The sequence below is a fragment of the Alexandromys fortis genome, unplaced genomic scaffold (genome assembly GCF_014885135.2).
Source record: "Alexandromys fortis isolate MF-2015 unplaced genomic scaffold, M_Fortis_MF-2015_v1.1 scaffold_31, whole genome shotgun sequence".
Classification (NCBI taxonomy): Eukaryota; Metazoa; Chordata; class Mammalia; order Rodentia; family Cricetidae; genus Alexandromys; species Alexandromys fortis.
Genome location: NW_026067974.1, coordinates 5,987,645 through 6,001,614, shown reverse-complemented (window position 1 = coordinate 6,001,614; position 13,970 = coordinate 5,987,645). Strand labels below are relative to the sequence as shown.

Below are 13,970 nucleotides of genomic sequence, written 5' to 3'. Positions count from 1 at the left end.
TTTTTTTTTTTTTTGGTTTTTCGAGACAGGGTTTCTCTGTGGTTTTGGAGCCTGTCCTGGAACTAGCTCTTGTAGACCAGGCTGGTCTCGAACTCACAGAGATCCTCCTGCCTCTGCCTCCCAAGTAAATAGCTGCTTTCTTGTATCAAGAAGAAACTTCAAGAAAAAATTAAACTGAGACTAATATAGCAAAATGAATGCTGGGCCTAGTATATATAAATAACATTGTCAAAAAGGTTTTAGAAAGCCTTGGTTGAGTCCTTAACACCCAGACAGTAATCATAATAGAGGTAATTTGTTCAAATAGGAGAATGTAAAGAATATAGATACTTCCTCCAGACTGCTTTATAGTAATTAATTTATTCAATAATATATAATAAAATATAAAGATAGAATCAATTTTACATCCGAAAAGCTTACTATAGATTGGTTCTCTATTATCTTTTTAAATATTTAAAATTTAGAAAACGATACATTTGAAATCTTCAGATGACTGATTCCCGGGATGATACCCTGGCATTCCACATGGCCCAATGTGAAAATACAGATGAGACTAAAGTAGCCCTCACCAGGACAAAGGAACAACAAAACAGCAGCTATCGTAGCAAATGCCAACTATGTTTACTTTAACTATTTTTAATTTAATTTTCACAATATAACAATTTTATAGATAAACCCTAGGTATAGGATAAAATAATTTGCTTAAGTTAAATATCTAGCTAATAACAGAACTGTTTTCTGTAGCTACTGGAGCAGTTAACGCTGCAGGGCCCATGCTGCATCTGTCCTTTCAGTTAACTCTCCAGGCAAGCAATGAGCTCATTGTCCTTTCCTCCTCGCTCCCACAAGAAAACCCCACGCACTAAAACATTTCTGTATATTTAAAACAAGCTATATCTCACAAATAGAAGAAAAAGCTACACTGCACATAAAATTTTAATAATGATTCACAGTATGGTTATGATTTTAAAGGAGGGTGATAAGGGAAGGCCAGTACTTCAGATAAAAGAGAAACTTGAGGGGCTGGAGAGATGGCTCAGTGGTTAAGAGCATTGCCTGCTCTTCCAGAGGTCCTGAGTTCAATTCCCAGCAACCACGTGGTGGCTCACAACCATCTGTAATGAGGTCTGGTGCCCTCTTCTGGCCTGCAGGCAGACACACAGACAGAATATTGTATACATAATAAATAAATAAATATTTTAAAAAAAAAGAAGAAACTTGAGAGTGGAATAAGGCTTTTTTAAGGCAAGGTGCAATTAAATCTCCCAGTTTTAACTCTCTTCCATCTTAGATAAACTGTCAACTTATCAGGATGAAATTTAATTTGCATATCTAGAGGTAAATTCTGTGATACCTGAAGTCATCGACAAGAATTCCAACTATATTGTCTGAAAAACTGTTGCTTGAGATAGGTTAACAACTGTCCTTCGCTGAGATATCTTCACAGCAAAGGTGGACTCAGCACTAACAAAACCAAAAAGCAAAGCAACGGTGAAGTTTTCCAGAGCATGGGTTCTTTTAATTCTGGTTACCTTCAATCTTTCTACAAAGCTATTATCTTTAAACCAATGAGATTCTATGAGACACAGAGGCTCAGAAAGGCACGTACAGCATGTAACCTATAAGTCAAGTCAGGTGTGGGACACACATCTGTAATGTAGTAGGTGGAAATGGGAGCAGAATAATGAGTAGTTTAAAGGTCCATCCTCAGCTACATAGCAAATCTGAGGCCAGTCTGAACCACATGACACACATAAACAACAACAAAGAGGCTGGAGAGATGGCTCTGTGGTTAAGAGCCCTGACTGCTCTTCCAGAGAACCTGGGTTTGGTTCCCAGCACCAACATGGCAGCTCACACACAGCCTTCAGTTCCAGGGGATCTGACACCATTCATCTTATGCTAAAGGGCCTTGTTGAATAGCCGGCCTGACCTAGACCTCACTACCCTACGTTAGTCCCCCAACCTCTGAAGTGCTAAGGTAGCTTATAAGCATAGACTACCACATGTAGCAAGGTATGCATTCTTTGAAGTAAATCCAGTAAAAAAAAAATTAGTATTTGATTAAAGAATAGTCATTCACATTTTCAAAAAGAGCCAGAATAAATTTCCCACTGTTAGCAGTAAACAATGTGCTTGAACAAAATATAATTAAAATAATTTTGTGTCTTTGAAAAATGCTACCTTCTTTGGAAGTAACAATAAATAACCCTTTCTCTGGAGACTTCCAGAGATTACCTTTAAAAGGTACACTATGGGATTACAGAGCTATTTATTCTTGCTAATTGAAGAGGCTCTATAGAGCAGATGGATAAACAGAACATTTTAGGTTATAGTGAACAGACTCACATTTCAAAAGTAGACTTTTTTTGCATTACATAAGCCTACTTTGTGGCAAATAAAATAGTCTGTCAGGGCAGAAGATAGAACCTCTTGTAACTGAAGGAGGGGATCCTATGAAAAAGCTGTCAATCAGCATGAGAAAGTTGTCTTATGAATGGACAGACCCAGATCACTGACTTAGTAACCAGCTTTTTCTTGAGACCATTTTTCTTCCAATAGTGTACATCTCGGAAGACATGGAAACAGACTGAAAATGTATACCCCCTCATGGGAAGTTGATGGCAGGTTTTTCATAGAAATACATCTTTACTTTTATTAAATAGATATAAGGAAAACTAAATTTTATACATGTTCTTTCAAGAATGTGCATATTTAAAAATATAAATAATCTAAATATACTTTAATACTATGTCACAATTTAATAATATCTAATGACTATGAAAGTTAGAACTTTACTAATACTTATGACAGCCAAATATACTTCTCCAAATGTATTTTAAATTATCATCATTGGGGACTGGAGAGATGGCTCAGTGGTTAAGAGCACTGCCTGCTCTTCCAAAGGTCCTGAGTTCAATTTCCAGCAACCACATGGTGGCTCACAACCATCTGTAATGAGGTCTGGCACCCTCTTCTGGCCTGCAGGTATACACACAGACAGACTATTGTATACATAATAATAAATAAATATTTAAATTATCATCATTGATAAGCAATACAAGTAAATACTACATACAGGACCTTACACCAGTACTGAAATGAATAGTATAAAAAGCATCAACTGTAGGCTTTTAACAGTGAAGTTTTTAAAAATACTCTTACTATCTAGTAAATGATATATTATTAAAACACATTGTTTTCCTGGTTTTTCAAGACAGGATTTCTCTGTGTAGCCCTGGCTGCCCTCTAACTCAGAGATCTAACTGCCTCTGCCTCCCTCCCAAGTGCTGGAATTAAAAGTGTGAGCCACCACGCCCGGCCAGCACAGGTATTTTTAAAGAATTTTTAAAATTAATTTATTCTTATTTTATGTACATTGGTGTTTTCCCTGAAGGTATGTCTGTGTGATGTCATTGCATCCCTGAAACAGAAGTTACAGAAAGTTGTGAGTTGTCACGTGGGTGCTGAGAATTGAACCCAGGTCTTCTGGAAGGGCAGCAGTGCTCTTAGCCACTAAGCCACCTCGCCAGCCCCAAAACATGGAATATTTTTAATATACTTAAAAACCTGCTACAGCTGGGCAGTGGTGGCGCATGTCTTTAATCCCAGCACTTGAGAGGCAGAGACAAGTGGATCTCTGTGAGTTAGAGGCCAGCCTGGGCTACAGAGTGACTTCCAGGACAGGCTCCAAAGCCACAGAGGAACCCTGTCTGGAAAAACAAAACAAAGCAAAACAAAACAAACAAAAAAACTGTTACATAACCTACTCTCATCTTTCCAAGGCTCTATGATCCTTTGTGGTCGCTCTTTTTCTTCTACTACTGTGTATCAACTCTGTGACAGTTTGTGTTCAGGTAGTAAGACTTAACTCCAACCCCATGAGTGAGAAAGAAATTCTGCATTATTCAAAAACAACAAAACTGAGTGTAATGTGATTTTATGGTGCTTCAAAGCAGCAACATTGGTCCCTTCCAGGGGCAGGATAGGTTACACAAGCAATGGGAGAAAAACAGGAACTGAGACTACAGACAGAGTTGTGGGAATATCTCAATAATGTTGCTTAGCATGAGCAAGGCCCTGGGCTCAGTCACCATCACCTAAATAAACAATAGATTAAAAACTGAATCAATCCCTGGAACTAAAGTTCCTGATGTTTGATTATGAGTCACTGTGATGGGTGATGAGAACTGATGTTCTTTGAAAGAGTATAGTGTGTGTTTATCTGCTGGGCCAACTCTAGTCCTATCATTCAAAACTTTAAGAGAAGTTTAGAAGATAGTAAAAAATGTAGTCATTATGTTTAGTTGTATGTAAAGATATAAGCCCTTATGAAAATAAGTATTTTCTGTTTTGTTACTTCTAAAATTAATAAGTTCTATACATATTAATTATATAAAATAAGTTGTTAGAAAAAAAACCCTAGAATCAAGCCGGGTGGTCCAAGTGGCACACATCTTTAATCCCAGGACTTAGAAAGCAGAGGCAGGAGGATCTCTGAGTTCAAGGCTAGCCTGGTAAACAACAAATTCTAGGACAGTCAGGGCTACACAAGAGAAACCTTATTGTCAGATAACGACAAAAAACAAACTAAACAACAAAAAAAAACCACCCTAGAATCAGATAGAATATAAAACAGGATTAGTAAAGGGAAAATGGGCAGGAGTGGTGGCACACACATTTAATCGCAGTATTGGAGACAGGAGCGTGTACAACTCTATGAGTTCAAGGCCAGCCTGGTTTACAGAGTGTATTCCAGGTAAATCAGGGCTACAGAAAGGAGACACAGAAAGAGGGGGATGGGGGATGAAGGGATAGGAGAGAGGAGAGGGCTGTAAAATTCATTTTAGTATGTGAATTCCAGACTGGAACCCACAGAAACAATCATTAAGATGACAAGACAGAAATAAACACAACATATTAAAGACTGACAGACTCTTAAAATGAAGGGCTACAAGGGGATTATGTGATATAAATACTAATGTAAAATACTAGAGGAAGCACACACCTTTAATCCCATTACTCAGGAGGCAGAGGCAGGTGAATCTCTGAATTTAAGGCCAACTTGGACTACAGAAGTGAATTCCAGGACAGCCTATCTCAGAAACCTTGTCTCAAAATCAAAAATCAAAACAAAACAAAACAAAACAAAACAACAACAACAACAACAACAAAAAAAAAAACCTAAAGGAGGTTCAGCAGTTAAAAGTTTTGGCTGTTTTTCCAGATGACCTAGGTTCAGTTACCAGCATCCACATGGCAGCTAACAACCAGAGGATCTGATGCCCTCTTCTGGCCTCTGTAGGCACCACACTTATATGGTACACAGTCAAAAAATAAAAATATAGAAATTAACATATAAAAAAATCTCAAATGCTTGAAAATTAGAATCCCTTTAAACACATTCAAAACACATTTAATGTGTTATAAATCTGATATAAATCCTTTACAACTAGATTATATAAATGTAGAGAGCTAAACCAGTATTTTAGCAACGCAGCATTTTCCAAACTGGTAGCAAATCAATTTTCTCAGCATCATGCAAACTTTTTACTATATACACAAAGGTTTTACTAGGTAACCAAGGAACTCTCTTAAATAACTAAATTATTCTGTGGTATATAAATTTCCTACATGGAAATTTAATTCTAGATTTAAAAAGAATAAAAGTCAACTTTGGTAAATGCCATATGACAGCTAGTATTTTCTGGAGATGATGCCTATGAATTATTCTAATTTTCAAAGGAAAATGTCGACATATAAAGTCCATTCTGTGCTCCAATATCAGTACAGTAAGAACACCCAGCACCCACCTCAGTATGTCTTTGATGTAGTGCATTATACTCCTTCTTCAGTTCTGCTTCTCTTTCTTCAAGTCTGCTAACTGCAATCAAGATACATATACTTAATCAAATATAAGAAATGTACTCTTACAAGTCAGTCTTTAAAATGTTGTGTGCTATCCAGAATCCTTAGCAACTTTACAGCCCAGTACTCCATGTGAAATTCTGCACAAAGTGACCTCATTTCATCATCCTCACACACCATCTTCAGAGAAGAGTGTAAAACACCAGACTGGTTCTCTAACACATACATGTCTATCACATCATCCTTAAAAAATGAATACCACACAAGTTTTAACCTTGTGTCAAATCCCAGATGGTTGATTTCAACCATTTTCAAATATCAAGTTCTTTGTTCAGTACTAGCAGGATGTCAACACCTCACTCTTATTCTCTGCTTTGAGTCTTCTTGATTTCAGGGACTCATCTTCTTTTACTTAGCTCCCTCTGCAGGTGGATTTTGTGAAGTGCACTGATGTGGAGCAGGCTCACAAAATGCTTTAAATAGCAAAACAAAAAGGAAAAAGCTTAGATTCTGACACATAAAATATTAGGATAGGACTTTAAAGGAGAGTGATAGCAAACAAGAGTGATTTGTAGCGGAGGGGTTTCAGGCAGCCCATGATAAAATGAACAACACTGGGCTGACCTTTAATGAGTTAGAAGCAGAGGGCAACTGAAGAAGCCTACCATGGCTAAGGGCAGAACAGCTACGGTGCTGGTGACATTGTCCAGACTCATTAAGTCTGCTGCAAAGTCAGGATTAATTGGAAATCTTCTCTTGTGTAAGGGTAAACTATGAGCTGCAACTATTAAGAGGTTCTGGTAATGTGCAGTTTGTGCCTACGAGGTACAAACACAACTACTGGGAACTCTCCTTCAAAAGCACATATACATTTTATATACCGTGTGCTTACATGTGAAGCACCAAATAAAGATCAATGTGCTGCCCCATTTTGGGTTTGTATATATTTGCCTGCCAGAATATTTGGAATGTCTTAGAAACGCATCATTATTTAAAAGAACTCCAACTCTGTGTTGTGATTTTTTTTTTTTTTTTTGTAACTTAAGTCTGTATGTCTCTGGCTCACTAAATTCACATTATGTTCCACAGTACTTGTGGAGTGCATCGTCTTACACCAAGCAGGTAATGATCACATCTCCTGTTCATTCTATAACATGGTCCAAAGCACTAGTAAGCTATTAATAATAATATAGGCATTAGGATAACACCAGTGATATTGAAACCTGACAATCTGTGATGCTGCTCATTAAAAAAAAAACAGGAAATTCACCCAAATTGTGGATATTTAGTAACAATTTCAAAGTATATATTTTTGAACAATTAATAGAAAAAAGTATAAGGGCATTTATTTATTCAATGGAGGCGACTCGGCAATTAAAAGCATTTGCTGCTCTTGCAGGGGACCCAGGTTCAGTTCTCAGCACCTCTACCTGGCACTAAGTCCAGCTTCAAGAAATCTGATGCCCTAATGAGGGATGAACTCAAGAGCTCTCTCTTCTCTCTCTCTCTCTCTCTCTCTCTCTCTCTCTCTCTCTCTCTCTCTCTCACACACACACACACAATATATTAAATATTAAAAAGAAGTTAAACACTGCCTACTACTTACTAACTAAGCTTTTTAAAAGTTAAGGAAATCCCAAGACTAACAGACAAAACAATAATTTTTAATTACTCATTTGCATCAATTCATATTCTCTTTTATATTTCTTATTTTTTTTAAAGAAAACCATCTTTTCTCATTTTATATGCCAAATCCATTTCCCACTCCTTCCCCTTTTCCTGCTCCATCTTCGTCCTCCTCCTATCCCCCACATCACCTTCTCAGAGAGGGTAAGTTTCCCATGAGGAGTCAACAAAGTCTAGCACATTGCTTTTTCTTTTATATTTTATTGCATTTATTTATCTTCTGTGTGTAGTGGAAGGGGTGGCATGTATCCCACAATAGTACAGAGATCAGAGGACAACCTGCTGCAATTGGTTCTCTTCTTCCACCATGTGGGTTCCCTGGAACTGAACTCAACTCAGGCTTGGTAAGCAAGTGCCTTACCAACTAAGCCAACTCACCAGCCCTGTTAATCAGTATTTTCTAGATAATGTGCAATAAAAAGAGTGAGATAGATACTAAGGCTAAAATAAAAGCCAAATATCATTCATAAACTTCCATTTCAAATGTATTTGAAAGTAGAGCCCCATTATTTTGTCAACCCATAATTTTTATATTAAGACTACAATAACATACTGCTTATAGTGTACGAGAACTGTCCTAAGAACCGGACATAAACTGATTTTATTCTCTCATAATGATGGAAGCATCAATATTACATTCAGTTTGGGGAGAAGAAGAATCTATAGCAATACAGCTAACTTACTAAAGGTCACAAAGGGGATTCTTTCCTAAGAAGAGTATAGGTACTATGCTATACTGCCTTTCAAGAAATGCTACTTTTAGACAAGCATGTTAGATCACACCTAGAATCCCAGCATTTGGGAGGTGAGGCAGGACATGTATTGTGAATTTGACATCAGCCTGGGTTACAGTGAATTCCAGGCCAAGCTGGGCTATATGCCCAGTCTTTTTTTTTTTAATTTATTTATTATGTATACTATATTCTGTCTGTGTGTATGCCTGCAGGCCAGAATGTGGTTGCTGGGAATTGAACTCAGGACCTTTGGAAGAACAGGCAATGCTCTTAACCTCCGAGCCATCTCTCCAGCCCAAGCCCAGTCTTGACAAAAGCGAGAGAAATACCCCTTTTAATCTGTTTTGTATGATGGAACCTACTTTTAAGATTTCCTTGGGGGGTGGGGCTGGAGAAATAGCTCAGTGGTTAAGAGCACTCCCGGCTCTTGTAAAGGACTCAGGTTCAGTCCCCAGCACCCACATGGTGGCTCACAACCTCTAACTCCAGTTCCTGGGGATCCAACATCCTCTCCTGTCCTCCACACGCACCAGGCACATGCATAGTACAAAGATTCACAAAAATGCAGGAAAGACACTCATACAAAAGAAAATAAAAATAATTTTGAAAAAAATTTCCACTGAGGAGAGGAGATGAGAATCAAGCAAAAGTCTCCTCTGTTCTTATGGGATAATCCAGTCCCAGACACTAGAGAAAGCATCAAACTGCCAAGTGAAAAAGCATGCTCAGCTTTATGAATCATCAGGAAGGATATCCTTGTTTGGAGATGGGTTGTCCCCCAAGGGTTTGTGTGTTGCAGGCGTGGTCCCCACGGTGGCAGTGCTGGGGAGGTATTATGAAACCTGAGAGAGGAAAGGACCAGAGAGATCCCTGGGTGACTAAAAAAGTTGTCCTTAGAGATTAAGATAGCTCTTACAAGAGTCCTGAATCCTCATAAAAGCAAGTTGTTGGAAGAAATAACCTGATCCCTAATTGCTCTCTGGCTTACTGTTTGGAGATGCTCCCAGATACGCTCTTAGCACCGTGATGTCATCTGTCACTGGGTCTATACCAGATGTCCAACAAGTCCCAACTCCTATGTCTTCCACTTTGGACCTCCATAACTAAGAACTATATAAATCTTTCTTTATAAAGTTGGCCTGTTGCCAGATGGTGGTGGTGCACATCTTTAATCCCAGAACTTGGAAGGCAGAAACACATGGGTCTCTGTGAGTTCAAGACCAGCCTGGTCTACAGAGCGAGTTCCAGAACAGGCTCTAAAGATACACAAAGAAACCCTGTCTCGGGGGGGAAAAAAGAAAAGAAAAGAAAAGAAAAGAAAAGAAAAGAAAAGAAAAGAAAAGATAAAGTCGGCCTATTTTAGATATTTGTTAACAGTAATGAAAACCCATTAATATATATGCTAGGAAGAATAACCAAAATAACCAATATTCTATAGATCAAACTGGTTAAAAGTAAGAAATATAAGATACCAAGTGCTTGCTAAAATGGGAACAAACAGAACTTTTATAGATTGCTGGTAGTACTATAAGGCTACATTTAATTTGAAAACAAGCCGGGTGGTGGTGGTACATGCTTTTAATCCCAGTACTTGGAAGGCAGAGGTGGGTAAATCTATATGAGTTTGAGGCCAGCCTGGTCTACAAAGTGAATTCCAGGACAAACAAAACCCAGCCTTGGGGGGAAAAATCAACTTGCAAACTGTTTGGCAAGAATTAATAAGGTTGAATGTTTTCCAAACCTATGACAAAATACTTCATTGCTAAGAAATATATAGATGTATCCATCGTTATAATTTGGATATGGAATGTACCTTAAAAGACCGTGTGTGTAGACTCTTTGGAGAAGTGACTCATTGAACCTCATCAATAGAACCTACAAAACCCTCACCTTGGTCCACCCACAGCAATGAAGCCAGTCAACCTGGACTCAGTGAAATGATGAGACGACATAGACCTTTCCTCCACTGACTTGTTTCCATCAAGTACTTTTGTCAGTGATATAAAGCTTACTACCACATACCAATAGGCATTAAAAATGGTGTTCAAGGGCTGGAGAGATGGCTCAGTGGTTAATAGCATTGCCTGCTCTTCCAAAGGTCCTGAGTTCAATTCCCAGAAACCACATGGTGGCTCACAACCATCTGTAATGAGGTCTGGCCTTCAGGCATACAGACAGAATATTGTATACATAATAAATAAATAAATATTTTAAAAAAAGAAAAAAATGGTGTTCAATCATCTAAAGCTGAAAAGAACCCTCTTGTCAACCCATAACCAAGTGGAGAAAATATTCACATATAGGAATACTATATCAGAATGAATAAATTATTTTCAAACTCATCATAGACAAATGCCGCAAATGAGATAGCAAGAAAAAGAACAGAAATCAAAAATACAAAAATAACACAAAATGTTAAAGAAATTATTGTGGCCACCTTTAGGATGGATTTAGTTGCCTACTAACCATCCTTCTCCAGTTCAAACAGAATGTGCATATATTCACCTAGGAACTCCCTTTGGCTTGACTATTCATCTAGTATGTCCTCTAACAATTGCTATGTGTTATGCATAGAGCACAAGATTTATTTTTTATTTTATTTTTATTTTTTTAAAGATTTATTTATTTATTATGTATACAACATTCTGCCTCCATATATGCCCACATGCCAGAGGAGGGCGCCAGATCTCATTACAGATGGTTGTGAGCCACCACGTGGTTGCTGGGAATTGAACTCAGGACCTCTGGAAGAGCAGCCAGTGCCCTTGACCTCTGAGCCATCTCTCCAGCCCCCAGAGCACAAGATTTAAATAGACCATCTGGAACCATTACAACAATTTGTGCTGTTCCAACTGAAGAATTTATAGGAGAATACAAGTGTACTACAATAGTGGAGAATTATAAAGGGATAGGTATGCAAGGATACACCAGAATTATTCTTTTGAAGGTTATTTGGAATCATCAACATAATGTCCACTAAAGTATAATATGTATATATTTTGATGCAATAGTATTCTTTTTACCCTAATACACTTGCAACAATGCCCAAAGGCATAAAAGTTGATAGTCTATAAAAATGTTTAACAAAGTTAAACTGGAGTTACCCAATGCATCATTAGGAAGTTATGAAAGTCATATGACCGACAGAATATAATGCTTCACTATCTTACTGTCACATGACTCAGTAAATTAACCTCTCTGGGTTTATTTCCTTGTTTAGCAATAAGAGTTCATATTAGAATTAAGTGAGTTAATATTTAAAAGGACAAAGAATAGTGCTAGCATAAATGTATTCCTGAAACAAAAAACAGTAATTAAAGGAGCTTCTTAAAACGAATGTATTCTATCTGCAAATATCAATATGGTTGTGCCTACCAGTAAATGGACAAGTGTTAAAAATGTATCGTATAAAATGATAAATAATACAAATAATAAATAATACAAAAACTAGGCCAAGTTGGATGGTGGTTGCACGTGCCTTTGATCCCAGCACTTAGGAGGCAGAGGCAGTCAGATTTCTGAGTATAGGCCAGCTTGGTCTACATAGTTCCAGGACAGTCAGGGCTACACAGAAAAATCCTATCTTGAAAAACCAAAATAAGTAAGTAAATTAGATAAAAAATAAAATAAAACCTATAACCAGGCATCATAGTATATGCCTTTAATTCTAGTACTTGGGAGGCAAAGGTAGGTGGATTGTCATGTGAGGCCAAAATGGTCTACGTAGTGGAGTTCCAGGTTAGCCAGGGCTACAGAGTGAGACTCTGTCTACAAACAAACAAAAGAAAAAAGAAAAAAAGAAGAAAAGAAGAAAGAAAAACAATATGAACAGTAATATGTTTACAAAACCAAAACAATTGTCCCTAAAGCAGCTCTTTCCTATAATCTTAGGCAGAAGTCCTGCAGCCGCCCCCCACACCCACACCTGCTCTTTCCTTATTCCCTTCCTCCCCTTCCTCCACATAACTCCAACTGTTATGTCAAACTGAAATATCTTCCACAAGCTTGTAAGATGAATACTTGGTACCAAGCTGATGTTCTATTTGGGGAGATGGTGGAAATGGTAACTAACGGGAGGAGGTAGGTTACTGGGCCCTGAATTTGAAGGTTATACCTGGTCCCCACTTCTTCCCTCCATCTCTGCTTTTGGTCATATTCTCCCCACCCATAGGACTGAAATCTCTGATACCAGGAGCCAAAATATATTTCTCATTCATCAAGTTGTTCACGTAAGGTATTTTGTTCTAGCAGTGAAAAGATTTAGCACACCATCTATCAAGTAAAATCAGTGTATCTCATTTTCAAAATCTAAACTAGGCGTAGTGGGAAAGGAGGAAAGAGGAAGGAAGATCTTGTCTCAAACCAACAATAACAAAAAATAATAATAAATTTCCATCTCTGCCATCAAATCTTATTCTAGTATATCATCCAACACTTGTACTATTACAATTATCTCCCGACTAGTGTACCACTTTAGTTAGCTTTTGTTCTATATTCTCTAAAAAGTACCCTGTGTAGAACACCATGCTTATGCTGGGTGGTGGTGGTGCACGCCTATAATCCCAGCACTTGGGAGGCAAATCTCTGAGTTTGAGGCCAGCCTGGTCTACAGAGTGAGTTCCAGGACACCCAGGACAACACAGAGAAACCCTGTCTTCAACGATTCCTGTTTTGTTTAAAGTAGAGAAACACTCTTACAATAGTCCACAAGATTTTACTACATATCTAGTGTGTCAAGTCACACCACCCTTCTAATCATTCCCAAACCCCAAGGAGAACACAGATCTTTTGTTAAGGACTAAATTGTACCTTCATCTCCAAAATGCATAGATAGAGGACCTACCTCCCCATGCAACTGTGTTTGCAATAGTCTTTAGAAATATAATGGATAGGAAAGAACACTAACCCATTAGGACTGGTACCCTTCTAAGACCTCTGTACTAGAGCTCTCTCTATATACACACAGCAATGGCCATGTGGGCATGCAGAGAAAAGAAGACTACCTGCAAGCCAAGAAGGGCTTCAAGGGAGAAAAAAATAAAAAAGCAACCTGGTTATAGCTTAACCTTGACCTTTAACTTCCAGATTGTGACAAATAGTATTACGTTTGTAGTTAGTAGCTTTCATAAACTAAAACACAACTAAATATGATTAAGCACACCTTAGAGATGCTTAGAGATGCATAGTATTTCCTAAGACCAGGCCGAGTTACAGAGCCAATAGCTTCCAGAAATAGGTCCTGACTGATTTTATATTAGCTTGTTAATCAGCTTTGGTTTGCATGCTTTACTAAAATATTTTTCAAGGCTTTTCAATATTTTTGCAAGACTGTTAGGAACTAGATATTATAACCCCAATATAGGACTAACTTCTCTTATTTCCAATATTTATTTGAATTAATATTGATCATCATTAGGATTGGTACAAATATTCCTTAAAGGTCAATTGCTTTGTTTTTCTTAAACATTTCAGATTGGGGGCTGGAGAGATGGCTCAGTGGTTAAGAGCATTGCCTGCTCTTCCAAAGGTCCTGAGTTCAATTCCCAGCAACCACATGGTGGCTCACAACCATCTGTAATGAGGTCTGGTGCCCTCTTCTGGCCTTCAGGCACACACATAGAAAGAATATTGCATACATAATAAATAAATATTTAAAAAAACATTTCAGATTGGGGGACTGAA

At 37.8% G+C, this 13,970-nt stretch overlaps 1 protein-coding gene across 1 annotated transcript in view; it reads right to left on the bottom strand.

The window, feature by feature from the left end:
* Spag9 (sperm associated antigen 9) overlaps positions 1-13,970 on the bottom strand; it is a 125,815-nt gene that overhangs the window by 79,380 nt on the left and 32,465 nt on the right. The window contains exon 3 of the mRNA XM_050156765.1: positions 5,814-5,884. Coding sequence (XP_050012722.1) covers positions 5,814-5,884 — 71 coding nt within the window. The remainder of the gene's footprint in view (positions 1-5,813; positions 5,885-13,970) is intronic.